Genomic DNA, 16660 nt, shown 5'->3' with positions numbered 1-16660 from the left:
TAATAGAATTAAATATTACCGTTATTACAGTATTAAAAAAAAATCATGATTACTAATAATATTATCAGTTTTACTATAACTCACCGGGGCAACACACAATGGAAATAATTTCACTCTCGTTTATCTGTCCCACTTTAGTCTCACTGTACCAGCAGTCGGTAATGTTTGTGGCATTAGGAGGGCAGATCACTGATTCAGCTTCAGCTTGAGCATCGACGGACGAGGACTCGTACAGCGGACCGCTCAACGTCGCAAATACTCCTTGTTCAATAAAGGTGAAGTAAAAAGTAGGATACCAGAGTAGTCACAATTATATTTTGAAGAAAATAAATGCAAACCACAACACTAATATTTACTTTATCGGGTAACACAAGAACTGATTTTGGATGACATACTATACGGACACTTTTTTTTTGGGGGGGGGGGGGGGAGTCCAAAAAAAATCGCAACGACTCAGCCAGCCGAAAAGTCGCTCAGTGGGGTTGGGAGTCCAAAAAAAAATCGCACCGACTAAGCCAGCTGAAAAGTCGCTCAGTGGGGGGGGGGGGGGGGGGGGGGGGGGGGGGGGGGGGGGTAAGAGGACACTTTTTTTTTTTTTTGTCTCGAAATTTGAAAATTTGACATTTTGTTCCGTTGGGGGGGGGGTAAGGTCACCTTCTTTAGGTCAGCCATTGGCATAATTTTTTTTTTTTTTAATTTATTACAACAACAACAAAAAAATCAAAAGGGGGGGGGGTTTTCACAAAAATCATACACAAAACAAACACATAACCCCCCCCCCCTCCTGCGTACGCGTCTGGTTACAATATTCAAAGAGCTTGAGAGAAAATTAAAGGCCACAGAGACTAGGTTCTTGAGTAAGATTATGAATATATCATTATAAAAATAGATAACAAATGAAGAAGTGTTTAGAAAACCTAGACTCATCAACACAAAATCGAGAGAGGCAAATGCAATTTGTTGGTAACATAATCATACAGAAAGGATACATGTAGAGAAATATTTGTATGTATTATCAGGAAAGATTGCTAAAAAGAGAAGCAGGGGAAGGCGATGGCTCACATATTTTGCAAAGCCTGAACAAGCTTGCAACCAAAAACGAAATCAGCAATATCAGCTATTTAAAGAATAGCTGATAATAGAAAAGAATGGAAGGCCATTAAGATGATGATGATAATGTCTTACCTTCAAACCCTAGATACTGACATGCCAATTGGGATAAGTTCCTGTTCCAATGATCTTGATGTACCAGCACGTACGTGTTAGGACTGGAGCGGGACGCTAAAGAAAGTGTTCCTTCATTTATCTTTTCACCAAGAAGCTTTAACGAGTAGACGGTTACATCTATAGAGTATACAATTAATATGAGAAAGATATGTTGAGGGGAAAAAGAAAGAAAATTGAACTTATTTAGTTATTTGGTAAAGCAAGTTTTAAACAAGACTTTACGGAGATGTAAAATATCTTAAATATGTAACTTTCTCAGCACTGCCATCAATATACAATTTGGTTTTGCGTAGGGCGCTAAATTGACCAAGTCATATTTACATCATATAGTCACTAAGTTCTCAAACCATAGTCGTATTAGAATCAGATGCGGTGCTCCCGGGGGGGGGGGGGGGGGTGGGCAGGGCACACATTACCCCACATTTTTCAAGTACCCCAAAAGTGCCCCTTTAACTTTGTAAGAAGTGCCCCATTTTACGAAGGAAAAGTGCCAGGTTTACTTTGACTTGTACCAAGATTGATAACTTTCATGAAATATGAACAAAAATTGATTTATTAATTCTCATATTAAGTTGTGAATAAACATAATTCAAGTCTATTGACTTAAAATGACCTTTGACCTTCACCTCCTGAGCTGGACTTGTGTCATCTGATTTGAGATACTTGATAACCCTTGGGTAAAAGTGTCTTGGAATTTGAACAAACACTTTTGAAATTATGCTAAAAATTCAAAATCTTGATGTTGATGCCAGAAGTCTAAGTTTGCAGACAGGAAATGACCTTTGACCTTCACTTAGTGACCTAAAATTTCCCTCACATGACTGGGGATACTTGATAACTCTTTAGTCCAAGTTTCATTGAATAAGAACTTATACTTTCAAAATTATATTGAACATTCAAAAACTTAACCATAGGTTATGTTTTTGATGTTGACGCCGCCGCCGTCACCGTCGATGTCACAGGAAAAACGTCGCATATAATGTCTCGACTTTTGCTACGCAGGCGAGACAAAAACCATGCTACCCCTCTTATCTTGCCATGCTCGCTCTCCTCAGGATTTTCTGGCTGTACAAGGGTCCCCCTACCCCATACAAAAAAAACATGCACGTCCCTTTGTCTCACTTACCTTCTGCACATCTTTCACCACGGTAGCCACCCAAACAGAGACAAGTAAATCCTGCGTCCGTCTCCTTACAAGTGCCTCCATGAAGACAAGGGTTTGAGCGGCATGCTGGTGACAAAGATAACACAGGGGGGGGGGGGCATAGATAAGAAAAGTGAATACCCCAAGGTCTAATACATACATACATACATGTACAAAACAGTGATGTATATTGGTAGCAACAGTGGACACGAGGGTTCATGTCCGGTGTCCCATCCAATGGCTAAAAAAAAAGAGAAAAGAAAAAAAAAGAAAGGGATAGAGAGAGAGAGTGATAGAAATCGAAACGAACACGCCTGAACCACCAGATCACCCTTAATCACTAGCCTTGTAAATTATTATTTCATTTTTAGAGTTAAACCTCTGCCCACCCACCCCCATAACAAAACCTAACCAAAACAAGTGACGGAGGTGTACCTTACATTCAATTCGAATTGACAAATGACGCACCGTATTTGGGTTTCCGACACAGCCAATTCAGAATGTCTGTTTTCAGTCGTGCGTCATTTATTGATCTTTTTTGTTGTCTTATATATCATTTGAAAGTATAAAAAAGAAATATAGGAATTAGTACTATTATTACAAAAGCAACGGATTATTACTTTAGCGGTTGACATGTGATGAATTTTTTACATTAATTTTGTAGGCGAAATATTGTTCGTTTTTTATTTACATTTGTGGTTGACAAGTTATTACATTTGTGTTTATTTTTGCACTTGCAGGTGAAATGTTTTCACTTTTGTCATTTGTGGTAACTTCATAAATTTCGTAGTGGAATTTTACGGGGATTTTCGTCTAGAACAGAGCCTGAGTGGAGTACCTACAGGGTGGAACAGGGGACACGTGCCTCCTTAGTAAAAAGGCAGAATAGAAAAGAAGGGGGAGAAAGAAGGGGGAAAGGAAACAAGAGAAAGGAGAGGGAAACAAGTAAAGAGTCGAACAACCCACCAGACGCCCATCATTACGATTAATGACCTCACATTGCTCTTGATCCACCGAGTAAGTTAGGTGCACACCCCCCTCCCCCCCCCCCCCCTCTATGATACAAATGCCCCCTTCAATATCTCGGCCCACGCTATGCCACTTGATGCCTTATTAGGCAAAGGACAGAGATCGAATGTGTAACTCATCAAAAACATTGTTTTTTTTTTTAAATTAAGTTTATAATGGATTTGTATGCACTGTAACACACAACAGAAAGCTTCCGTTCTTGTTTATTAAACAGCAGACCTGATAGATTATGTTGTTTCATTAACTTGAATTAATATGTTAATCAGGTGAAATTGGCATTCATTACTGCGGTCCGTAAGATCGCGCCTAGTTAAACGCCACAAAAGTATAATAGAAATTTCATCATTTTGTTCTGGTTTTGCATGGATTGCTTTTAGACCATTTTTCCTATATGGACTTGATAGAGCCCTCTTTTTATCGTTGAACTTTAAAAAGGGTTGTATATTAGAGGTACTTCGTCCCATTTGCAGGCCAACAAATGAAAAGGTTAAATTCCAACGGCATTTGAAAGACAATACTAATTTAGAACTTCCCTCAAGCGAAAGGGCTTGGAAATGGCTTTTAGTGGAAAATAACGACAATTAGTTGTCGAATCGACTTCAGTGATTGCAATTACCTAAGTAATAGTCTGATTTTTAGACCCTTTTACCGGATGGCCGTACGTTTTGTGCTGCACAAAGATTCAATCAGTTTAATTTTGGCCATTACAAGTAGTGGGCTATTCATGTAGACAAATGTTCATGTACCTGTTACACCTCATTTTATGTATGTTATTACCAAAGAAAAAGGTTGTCAGTTCGTCACTCAATAGTGTCTGACAGTGAAGTCTAGAAGTTAAACAGGTTTCCTTGCATAATTTGAATACTAGAACACTGCTAATGTTTAAATTTCACAGATAGAACATACATGACACATTCAAAATCCCTGCAAAGTTCTACATAATTCGATGTTGGCTGCAAATGGGACATAGTATCTTTAAGAAGATTTTTTAATATTTTTTTCGAGCTAGATTATATTATATCTGACGACTAAATTAAAATTAGCTTTGTCGCTTTCAATTATACATGTACTTCATAATAAAGTATGGCTCAGTGGTAGAGCAGTGGTCTCGTAAGCGTCCGGGGTTCGGGGTTCGTAGCGTGTAGGTGTCAAAAGGCCCCTTCAATAAACTATTCAACGTAAGTTCGAAACAATATTTAATTCAGTTTTCTTCAATAAAACAAATTCATAGTATGTATAGACTACCTAATCAACTGTTACTTGATAATTAAAATTACATGTTTCTTATATTATTTTGTCACACGTCCATTTAAAAGTTTAAGTTTAAGTTGACATGCCTCTCTTATTCATCAGAAGTTGTGTTGAAAATACATGTTTAAAAGTTGAAGAAAAAAAAACAATTTGAACGGAAGAAGCTTTTGAAAATGGCATGGCACGAAAAAACGAAACCGGAAGGCAAAAGGTTCAAATGTTTGGTGATATCGGAAATATGTATTGTTTATCCAGGAGCCTCTTCAGCATTAATGCTATTCTTTATGGGATCCCTTCAATTATCATACAGTTGTTGATTGCGAAATATTATCCATTTACAACTGGGTGGGGAGGGACAAGTATGCCTTGCCAAAGCACATTGTAGTACCATACTGGGATTCGAACCCTCTACCGTTGGACTGAAAGTTAGTTGCATTAACCTCTATTATTATCACGACACCCTCTATTAGTGAATATAAAATTGTAATGATATTGAATGAATGACATTTTCTGTAATAATATGCCTCGTCACGTTAGTAAGGCAATCCACAAGTTCTGATCGGTGTCAAAATAAAAATGTTCTTTTGTAGTGCCATATACATATGAATTGACGCGAATGCATTCTTTCGGCTCCAGCGTTATTTTTCGGTTACATGTCGTTCTTTCCGAAGGTTTGTAATTCAGATAATTCATATATCTGAAAAATGAAATAGGATTCGTAATTCCGAAAATGAGGTACAACAGTGTATCGTTTATCGGAATTATGAAACTTCCGAATACCGAGGCTTTTTAATTTTCAGAATTACACACATTTTCAGAATAATGAACCCTTTTTCACCTTTGGAATTATGAACATTCGGACAAACGAGGCCTCCCCTTCCCCCCCCCCCCTTTTTTTTTGTGCCGCCTCATTTCAGAGATTTTGAATGTAAAGCTACAGTCCCATATACGTCCCGGACCGTCCCGGACCATCCCGGACCCCATCCGGGGTGATCCGGGATTCGGTCCGTGTTGACACCGTGTTGGCACCGGGGTGGTCCTGGATGGTCCTGGGTGGTCCTGGATGGTCCTGGATGGTCCTGGGCGGTCCGGGAGTCGACCCCGGATGTTTTTGACGGTCAAAAACTGCCGGGGTGGTCCGGGACGGTCCGGGACAATAGTTTGATCCGGGGTGATCCGTGTAGCCACCGTGCTGGGTCCGGGGTCATCCGTAGTGGCGCCGGGGCGGTCCGTGTTGATCCGTGGCAGTCCGGGAGTGAGTTATTGACCGCCCAGGACCATCCAGGACCATCCAGGACCACCCCGGTGCGAACACGGTGTCAACACGGACCGAATCCCGGATCATCCCGGATGGGGTCCGGGATGGTCCGGGACGGTCCGGGACGTATATGGGACTGTAGCTTTAAAAGCATCACACTTTTTTGAACAAAACATCCCGGACCATCCCGGATCACCCCAGACCATGGTCCGGGATGGTCCGGAGTGGTCCGTGCTCGTCCGTGCTGGTCCGGCTTTATATGGGACTGGGGCTTAAGTACTTACCTGGTTCTGTGCAATAATAACGCCGTACACTATCAGGAATCAGGAGGTTTGCTGGGAGGCCGGATATTAACACCTTTTGACCGGGTTGCATGGGTTTCGGGATGAACTGTACAGTCTCACCGCTCTCCAGAGTGGTTAAAGGACATGTTATGGTCACATGAGGACATACTTCACCTACGTCATGTAATGATGCAATGAGAGTGAATCAAATAATGAATACATCGATAAATACATATAGATAAATAGATCTACATCCTTAATTGATTTTTTAAGTATAGAAGTATATGTTAATGAAAAATGTTTAAATAAATGAATACACAAATAGGTAGACTTATGTCCATTTGAATAAAATCCTCTTGATAAACAACCAATAAATTCCAATAGAGAGAAGGAGCAGCATCTAAAATTGGTTCCTAGCATTGTTCCCAAATGCTCATTTACCATCGTAGGATAAGTTCCAAATGTTTCATATTTGAAACGTTAGAATTGCCGCTCTTGGAAAATGAAACATGCAAATAATTAACTAAATGATACCTAAACGATACGGCACACAAACATTAAATCTGGCACGTTAAACTATCCCTATACTATTGCCTAATGTGATTCATACACGTTAGGGCCCCGAGACTGATGATCATTTGTGCACATCGACCCTTAGCCTTAGGTTTTATTCTACTCTCAGCCTTCAATAATCCATAAATTAACAAGTCATTCCTTGTCTCAGGTATTCACATTGATACTGAATAAACTCATAACACTTTCGAAACTATTCATGTATTTTCCAAAAGTCATCTGCATCACTTCAATCCAAAACTTCCTTTTTCAGCAAAATTACTGAGCTTGAAAACATCTTCAGCAACTTATATTCCAAACTCCTTACAATATTCACGTAACTAGTAAGTAGTCTTAGGCTGCACTCATTATATAGCACTAGTACACTTACAAACAATTTAATGAAATCCTCTTACTGGATTCTCATTTACACATACATGTACACAGAGCTCATATTCTATCTAATTAAAACAAATAGTTTACTAAATGTATTTATTTCATGGTTACATACAAAGTACTGTGACGGTAAAAAGAGAAGGGGTAAACAATACAGAGAGAGGAAGAGAGAGAGAAAGTGCAGGTTGCTTTAGGAAAAGGTACGTAGTGGATATACGTCATTAGTTATGCCTAGGTCACATTTGCTCTACGGCTAGGATACAGCGGCCGTATATACGCCCCCAAAATCGAGAGATACTTGCGGTGGCCGCAGAGAATATGAGGTGGCCTCAGGGTCACCCTAGGATGTTTCCCTATCTTAACATGCCGTACAGGTCGTCGTGGGATTATAACGCGGAGTTATAACTGTTTTCATTTCTAGGTTTGCTGTAGCGATTAGACACGCCGTATCCATGCCGTAGAGCGGCTCCACGGCGACTGTATGTCGGACGTAAGGTTGCCTTGCGTTTTATATACTCTAGGGTTGAAGAAGTAGCATCAGTCTGGTCGCACGGTCGGCGTAGGGTTCCCCTTCGGCTGCCTTGCCTCTGCCTTAGTATTTGTCAAAAAATTCGGCCGCCGCAGGGACGCCCTGAGGCGACCATGCGTCATCACTTCAAAGGCCAGATTTTCTGCAAATTCCAAATACGCGACCGTGGGAATGCTGCGGCGGTCTTATAATTGCTATTGGCCGTAGATATTTTAGACCGCACGGCCGCCGTGGCAAATGTGACCTTGGCATTATTGCTATACCATATTCTAAAAACATTCAAAATTGCCCATTGATTGTTGTGGAAAAGAAAAGATTCTTTAAAAATCCATTAAAATAAATATTCTGAGACTAATATATACTTATATTGAGCATTTTTTTTACGATCTTTAAACGGCCGACATTTAAAATGTGCACCGATATCCAAAATAAAATGAGATATTCACGTCCAATCGGCCATACTTGCCACGCTCGGGTACGTAATAAAATACGTCTCAATACTATCGAGACGCTTCCTAATGCCTAGGCCACATATACACCGACCCCGTACGATTTTCTCTACCTGGCGGCGAGCCGTGGATTTTAAAGACCGTACGGGACCCTTCTGATTTTGTGTGGTCAGATATTCTGCGGCGCCCGGGAAGTGACGGGTGAAAATTGGTCGAGTGAAGTGTGAGGACGTTGGCTCCATAAACCGTTTTGCTCAAAAAAGTATCCACAAAAATGTGTGAAGCGACCTATCAGTAAACTTCAATTTTAGGCCACAGTCCATGGGCCAGTACCAACATTTTAAAATATCGATCCCTTTCTGGATCCCCCCTCCCCCAATGAAAAAAATATTTTTAAATTGTAACATGTCCACAATATATATTGCAGTGTCAACCTTACGAAAGAGGTGTTTTCAAAATGATTATTGACCTCATTTAAATTTATATTTATACGGAAGACTTTAGAAGACAACAATCCAACTAAGAGTGTAGGGCATGTATTAAAGCATCTTCAAATCTGCCCTGACTAAAATATGCAACACTTGCTTGCTGGCAATAGTGTATACATTTTTTATAAATTTTAAACTGTGTAGTCCGGTTAATAATAGTACGTAATGATTTTAATAATTGACACGTACTTCACATTTTCCTATCGATATGCGTAACGATATGCTTTAGTATCATATAGCAAATATTACAACTGACAAGTATGGTTTTCCTGAAAATTGCATTTCAATGTATATTCATCGTTATGAAAAATGTTGTATAATATACAACAATGGGCAAATAATTGTTTCCAGACCAATGATTTAAGGGAGAAGAACTTACATTTAATATTGAAGCTGTTGCCGTTTGTATATTCATGAACTTGACATAATAAGTAGCCTTGAAAGTGTCTCAATATATCATGTGTGAGTGAGCTTGAAGTTTAATGATGTAGGTTTGTTTGAGACTATATATCCCTTACACTGTTTCATTAATGAGATATATCTCCAATCAAATCAAACTGAATGATGCTATCGAACAGCTTAACAATATCAATCTTCTGTTTTTCTAAATATACCTGGGGAACCTGAAAAATGCATTACAATGTAAATTCCATTTTAAGTGAAAATGTAATACAATATGCAACAAAGTTGGCAAATAATTGTTTCCAGATCAATGATTTAAAGATAAAGACTAATTCTGGTCATGCGATTGCATTGTGAAAGAAACGTTGTGGAATCGATCAGAAAAGGTAGATAATCTAGCATATAAGTATTGGTGTGTACTGCAAGGTTCTGGAATCATCAAAAGCATAAGAAATTTGGCCCAGTCTTGGAAAAGTTACAATCACTGTACACAGACAGATGTATATGGGACTACGCGACACGTGCGCGATATCTACCAGGTCCAAATAGATATAATAATTTACCACATATATCAATTAGTAAGTGGTTTCTCGGCAAAATTTGTATCATCACGTATTAGTCAAAACATATTCTGTCACAAGTCATGATTGGTAATAAGAGCTTCCATTTCATTTTTTAAGAGGGGGCGTTTCGGAAACTGGTCTTTACCTTTAAGTGAGAAGAACTTGAAACTGTTGCCGTTCGTAAATACATGAACTTGCAATAAAAGATAGCCTTGAAAGTGTCGCAATATATCATGTGTGAGTGAGCTTGAAGTTTAATGGTGTAGGTTCGTTTGAGACTATATAGCCTTATACTGTTTCATTAATGAGATATATCTCCAATCAAATCAAACTGAATGATGTTATCGAACAACTTAACGATATCAATCTTCTATTTTCCTAAATAAACCAAGGAAACCTGAAAATTGCAATACAATGTAAATTCATCGTTAGTGAAAATGTAATACAATATACAACAATGGACAAATAATTGTTTCCAGACCAATGATTTAAACGAGAAGAACTTACATGGCACTGTTTTTTTTAAAACTATGACCAAATAGCTAAATGGCCCTTTGAGAGCATGAAACTTTACAAAGATAACGAAGTAGAAATCAGTTACAAATTTTTCTTTTAGCATGGACCTAGATTGACCTCCCATAGCTTAATGACAAATTGTCAACGTTGCTTTATGTGCATGAGGTATCCCTGAACAGCAAATTGTTTACGGAATTTCATAACAAAATTGACATACCTTTTTGGTTGGAGCCGAAAAAAATATATAGCTACAAACAATATGCATATTTGTTCTATTGATGATAAATGAGCATGGGTGGATCTTAACCCTAATAAGGCCGGGGGGGCATCATGCCACCCCCCCCCCCCCTTCCACGATTTTGTTGATTGTTCGGGAACACATATGGGTGGCGCTCCGCCGCTCGCTGACTTTATTCTTTCGAGTCTTGCGCAACTTTAAAGATTTTTTTTGAAAATCGGCCCTACGGTTACAAGGTCACGTGACCTTTTGTCTTTTCGCGATTTTCGCGATTTGTGTAAAAAACCTATGGAAAAGTAATTTTTCCTTATAATAGATCAAACATGGGTTATTGGGTCTTGTTTAAAGTTTAGGTGGTTGTTTTGGGGGTCAAAATAGTTGAATTTCAGTTAGAAATGAAGAAAAAAAAAATACATAAGTTAAACATACAATGAAATACATAAGAAATTATCAAAACAAGAGATAACATAAGGAATAAGCTGGCTCTTCCAAATTTGTTTTTGTATTATTATTCCGAATGGTCTAATGAATATGTTTAGTGAAAAAGAATGCTTAAATATGAATAATATATGATTGATGATTAAAAATGTGGTTTTTATGACCTTATTAGCATAAATCACCATAATTATGCAAACTTGACATGTGTGCACATTTTCGCGGAGATCGGCCGCTTCACGGCCGAGATCTTATGGGGGGGAATGCCCCCCCCCCCCGGCCGTACTAAGACCTCCAATAGCCCGGCCTTTTTAGGGTTAAAGAAAGTTAACAGTAATCTGAATTAACTCGTGTATTTGGATGGAACAGTGCAATTGAAAATGGTGTTTCGGACGTTACATTTTCCGTTAACAATGTTGACCCTCATTTAACCACTAGAACAATAAATTATTGAGATTGTATATGTTTTGAATAAGCTTATTAGTTACTCCAAGTCATTAAATTAAAAGAAAATATAATTTAATTATAGTAGCGCTTATATTAGAAATATACTCAACATTTGATAAAGTTGTCTCATTTTCCGTAAACAATTTTGTAACGTCCAAAACAACTTTCAATTTGAAGTAGCAGAAAATATATGAACTGCAGGACCTATCTATCGTAACATCTTGTAAACATTTCATTGCGGCTACCCATAAAAAAAACGAAATTTGCAATACATCACTACAATACTATTTCATAGTTAAAACCAATTTTCCGTTAACAGTTGAACAAATGTAACGTCCGAAACCAAAAATACCAATTAAATGATGATAATCCATATTTTAGGGTATCTGGAGTGAATAAATCATTATGAAATAAGTTATTATAAGTCTTAACACAAGTCAAAACACATATCAGGTCTTTCAAATACAATACTTTTGTGTAAGCTCAAAAAGGGTGTTTCGGACGTAACACTATTTGATTGTTAACACATAGTTTGCAAATTTCAACTAATTTTCGATCAAATGTGCAAGTTACGATTTCACGATGCATTCTCCTGTTACAAACACTATTTTGATAATTTTATTTAGATTTGAATATAAAAATATGAAGAAATATGATGCAAAAATCGAATTTTCCGTAAAATATCTAAATTATCTGCAAAATTGACTTATAAAACCTAAAATATTGAAGCCACACTTTGTGATGCAAGGCATGACTGGCTGCTTTAGTATATCCTTAATTGTAATTTATCCGAAAAAAATCTCAATAAAAGTGACTCATATAAAATATTGAGCAATTCTAACAGCACTTTCTGGTATGCTGTTAGCACGTTTCGGACGTTACATTAAACTGTTAACAGACATTTTCATACTTTAACTAGTTTAAATGAGGGACAAAGACAGATGTGAGAATAGCCAATTTCAATTTTTCAACCTCTCCTCTTGCTATTTACATCGCTGTGTGTTAAAAAAATCATCAGGTTTTCATTTTTACAGAGGTTGTTCCAAATGATGTCATATAACCAAAGATTGTATGGTCAATCTAAACTATTTGGTAGGTTACAAAAGCTCAAAATCAGTATCTAGTGTACATGTACATGGGTACATGGGTATGTTACAGGCATATAACGTTGATACAATCAAGCAAATAAAAATGTTTTTCTAAAAATGTATGGGGAATTTCATCTGAAAATACATTTTAAAAACGGCACTCAGTACACGTAACTAATCTGTGTACAAGGGATTACTACTGCCATTATCCAATACTGAAAAGAGCATTAATACCTTATTTAATGATCCTAAACATACAGTTTCTTCCTCAAATTTATAAGCTAGTGTGAAATATAAATGGGCTTTAATACTGCTTGTCCCTTTTCTCTTGCCTATTCATTAACCATCGTTTATCGTTAAACAGAGAAATTTGAAGGATCCTGTACAAAATTATATTCTATGAATCTATAATGTTTCACAGATAACTAGAATACTTGATTTAAGCTCTGAACATCTAATTGGTATCCACATACCTGTTGGGGCAAAGTGCAATCTAAGATACATGTTTAACCTATACTGTTTGTCACCTGTGATATCGGCACAGCAAGAGTTAAGATCAATCAACCAACCAACCACACAATCCATCCACCCATCCATCCATCAATCGGTCATCAACTAAATAAATAAATTCTTATTTAAGACCATTTAAAAGTGTTGTCTTTTGAAACAGCCTCCTAATACAAATAGTGGTAAAACATACACAATTTTAAAGTTACATGTAACATGTCTCATTCTCAGGATGTACAATGGATAACAGTTTCCTTATTTCTTATTACTTTAATGGCTGGGGATACTTCTTTATAGTTTCATTTAAGACAAAATATTTGTCAATGTTTTGCTTACATACAGTACATGCATGTGTTAGTGATATTATTGAATGACACACTATATAGTTTAAGGCAAAGTGTAACATCGTGTAACATTCGAAACAAACTATAGCATACATTGTACACTGTTGTTCATAACATGCAAAGAGAGTATGTTCGTAAGTAAATTTTCTAATTAGTTTTGATGACTACAAGTCTACAATTACTATTAGCTTCATATTTCGCTCTGTTAGATCACATAAGCATTTATAACTACACGTTCTTGAAATGAACAATACACCTTACATAAATTGGGTAGTCGATGAAGACAAACTAGGTATATGTGCTAAACTAATCAAAACTGCACAATTTTTTCCATAAATGTATTTTTCTGCAAACATTTAATGTAACTTAGGTCAATAATACCTAAAGAAAGCAACTAACTTGAATAACGTTATGATGTTAACAGTGTGTAACGTCCGAAAAACCAGTAGTGTGACATATGAAAATTATTGGGCAATGCACTGGTTCCCAATTTTGGGGTATGTATTTATCTTATATCATCGGTTCTTATATTAAAATAAGTTTGACCCAAGAAAAAAAACACTTTACCTATTGAAATAACAACTTGTTATTGTCAAAACCCTAATTTAGAGCTATTTTTCACTTTCAAGGGATACAAAATCTGTATTCTTCAAGATAGAAACTCAAACATTTGCAGGAATAATCTCTGAAACATATTCTTAAAGACCAACATATTTGTTAGTGTAGTGAATAGCAAATGAGTTTTATATCACAGTTATTAGATATGCTATAGTTCACAATAAAATTGTAAGAACTCAAAGTATTCATATCTGGTGAATAAATAGGGAGATGGATTAAGCTTCGAAATATGCATTTCTCAAAAATATGAATAGTCCTGATCCAAAAAAATAAACGTTTACTGTAAGTAAATATAAGTTCATTTTCACCCTTTCGTGGACACATTTGGTATATGTTAAAAAAAACAGTGCCACATGTTATATTAAAACTGTTGCCGTTTGTAAAAACATGAACTTGTAATAATAAGTAGCCTTGAAATTGTCGCAATATATCATTATGTGAGTGAGCATAAAGCTTAATGGTGTAGGTTTGTTTGAGACTATTATAGCCATAACACTGTTCCATTAATGAGATATATCACCAATCAAATCAAACTAAATGATGTTATCGAACAACTTAACAATATCAATCTTCTATTTTCCTAGATCAACCTGGGAATTCTGAAAATTGCATTACAATGTAGATTCCATTTTAGGTGAAAATTTAATTCAAAATACAACAATGGGCAAATAATTGTTTCCAGACCAATGATTTAAATGAGAAGTACTTACATGTTATATTAAAACTGTTGCCGTTTGTATATACATGAACTTGCAACAAAAGATAGCCTTGAAAGTGTCGCAATATATCATGTGTGAGTGAGCTTGAAGTTTAATGGTGTGTGTTTCTTTGAGACTATATAGTCTGTACACTGTTTTGTTAATGAGATATATCTCCAATCAAATCAAACTGAACGATGTTATCTGGCTTAAAGTGACTCGGTAACATGAAGGTTGATGAAAAAAACTGCGTAATTTGGTTATGAAATGCTACTTATTATATTCCTCCTACTGTACTAACTCTCTTATTTGCAAACAAAACAAGAAAAATCCAATGTGCGACATCCTCTAACAGCAAATTCTCCCAACCATTTTTGAACTTTTAAACCATTTTTCACGAAAATAAGACATATAACAGGCTTTTAAAAACCTTTCAACACTTAAATGTCTGGAATGGTATACAGAGCAAATGCATTGCTTTGGGACAATTTTCATTCACCTAAAATGTAATTAAATTGTAATGATAGACTTGGGAGATTTAAGAAATCGATCAGATCATTTTCCCAATTTGTATCATTAATAATGGGCTGTGTTTGAAACTTTCAGATTATCTTTAATTGTACATCTATCATTGAAGTCACTACCTTAGCACCATTTTCTTTCATCTGAGCTATGTTACCAAGGCGGTGGAACTAAGTTTATTGGTGTAGGTTTGTTTGAGGCTACATTTAACACTGATTGATTAATAAGATATATCTCGAATAAAATCAGACTGAGTGATGTTATCGAACAACTTACCAGTATTGAATGTCCATTTTCGTAAATAAACATGGGAAACCTCGGTCTTTAGAAACACAAAAGAAGATTACTAAATTTGATGCCTGGCTTAATGGCGGTGGCACTAAGTTTAATGGTGTAGGTTTGTTTGAGACTAACCTTTACACTGTTTCATTAACGAGATTATTATCTAAACAATGAGGGGGGCGTGTCCACCCTGTCCCCCGGGATCGCCGTCCCTGACTACGATTGACATTAATTGCTCGTTCCCTCAATTTTTAAAGACAATTTATGAAATTAACTATTCTTCGGGGCCTATAATCAGGAGTATAGCTTTCACCTTAGCCCCCCCCCCAATCTTCTTTTTCGTTTAGTCTTTTAATGGAATGCTTTCGAACAAATTAAATTGAGGTACCCACCTACTGTTTTTGTCTATGTTAATAGAATCTACATTTAATTTGACCACTGACTTTGTGAAAAATCATTGCAAAACAACAAACTGAAACTGAAACTAAAATTGTTGGCAACTTTAAACAGCATTTTAAAACAATTAGATAATGTACAGTTAACAACTAAATTATTCATACTCCTTGTAATTATTTTTTGTTAATTTTTTTAAATAATTTGTTTTCGTAACGCAAGAATGAAAGGTAGACTGGCTATAATCGGGGCCATTTTTGGAAACATTTCAGATGTAAGTTATGATGTGTCACATCTTCAAATAAATAGGGAATCAAATCAATTTCACATAATTACTTGAAAAATTCAAAAACTTGGTAAGTGCATGAATCATTTCTTCGTTCTGAAGAAATGCCATTCTTTTAAATGAAGAGTGCGTAGACTACCCCCCCCCCTTCAACAAATGTGACCGTTTTTTAAATGTTATACTGCGATCTCAATCGCCTACCTGCTGCACGCTAAAGATGGCGTGATCCATGAATTCGCACTCCCAGCCTCGCCAACTGTGGCTTAGCAGTAAGTAGGAGGAGATCGGGTTGGTGATCTTACCTGATACTCTGACTGTTTGAACACCAATCACTACCACAGCGATGGCTGCAACTAGCTTTAGTATAGCCCTCATGCTTGAGGGCTTCCTTCCTCCACCAGAGGCAATTCCACAAATCCTACAATTGAGCAGAAAATGGTATAATCTATTTAATTTACAAGGTGTCTGGGATGGGGAGAGACTGGCATGTATGATTATAATCCTTATAAAGCTATTATCCTACCGCGAGAGAGTTCAAGTAATGAAAAATGCTAGAGATATGTTAAAATATTAAGAAATCTCTATCTTATAGTCGCAACAAGTCAAGGACCTTTACCGGCAGGGAACGAAACTACGCGGTTAATGGCGCCTACTTGGTGGCGCAGCCTTCAAACTCAAGGAATGATTATATCACAGTAATGCTTTGTATGAATA

The 16660-nt window shown here is 36.8% G+C and overlaps 1 protein-coding gene across 1 annotated transcript in view; it reads right to left on the bottom strand.

The window, feature by feature from the left end:
• LOC105437895 (coagulation factor V-like) overlaps positions 1-16352 on the bottom strand; it is a 24554-nt gene extending 8202 nt beyond the window's left edge. Inside the window, exons 1-5 of the mRNA XM_030983644.1 lie at positions 16249-16352; positions 6194-6367; positions 2354-2458; positions 1186-1344; positions 85-261 (exon numbers count right to left, since the gene is read on the bottom strand). Coding sequence (XP_030839504.1) covers positions 85-261; positions 1186-1344; positions 2354-2458; positions 6194-6367; positions 16249-16321 — 688 coding nt within the window. The 5' untranslated portion in view covers positions 16322-16352. The remainder of the gene's footprint in view (positions 1-84; positions 262-1185; positions 1345-2353; positions 2459-6193; positions 6368-16248) is intronic.
• Positions 16353-16660: the final 308 nt, after the last annotated feature.

Source organism: Strongylocentrotus purpuratus, unplaced genomic scaffold (assembly GCF_000002235.5).
Source record: "Strongylocentrotus purpuratus isolate Spur 01 unplaced genomic scaffold, Spur_5.0 spur5_scaffold_13, whole genome shotgun sequence".
Lineage (NCBI taxonomy): Eukaryota > Metazoa > Echinodermata > Echinoidea > Camarodonta > Strongylocentrotidae > Strongylocentrotus > Strongylocentrotus purpuratus.
Note: the sequence above shows the minus strand (reverse complement) of the source record. Positions and strands in the feature narration are given on the sequence as shown.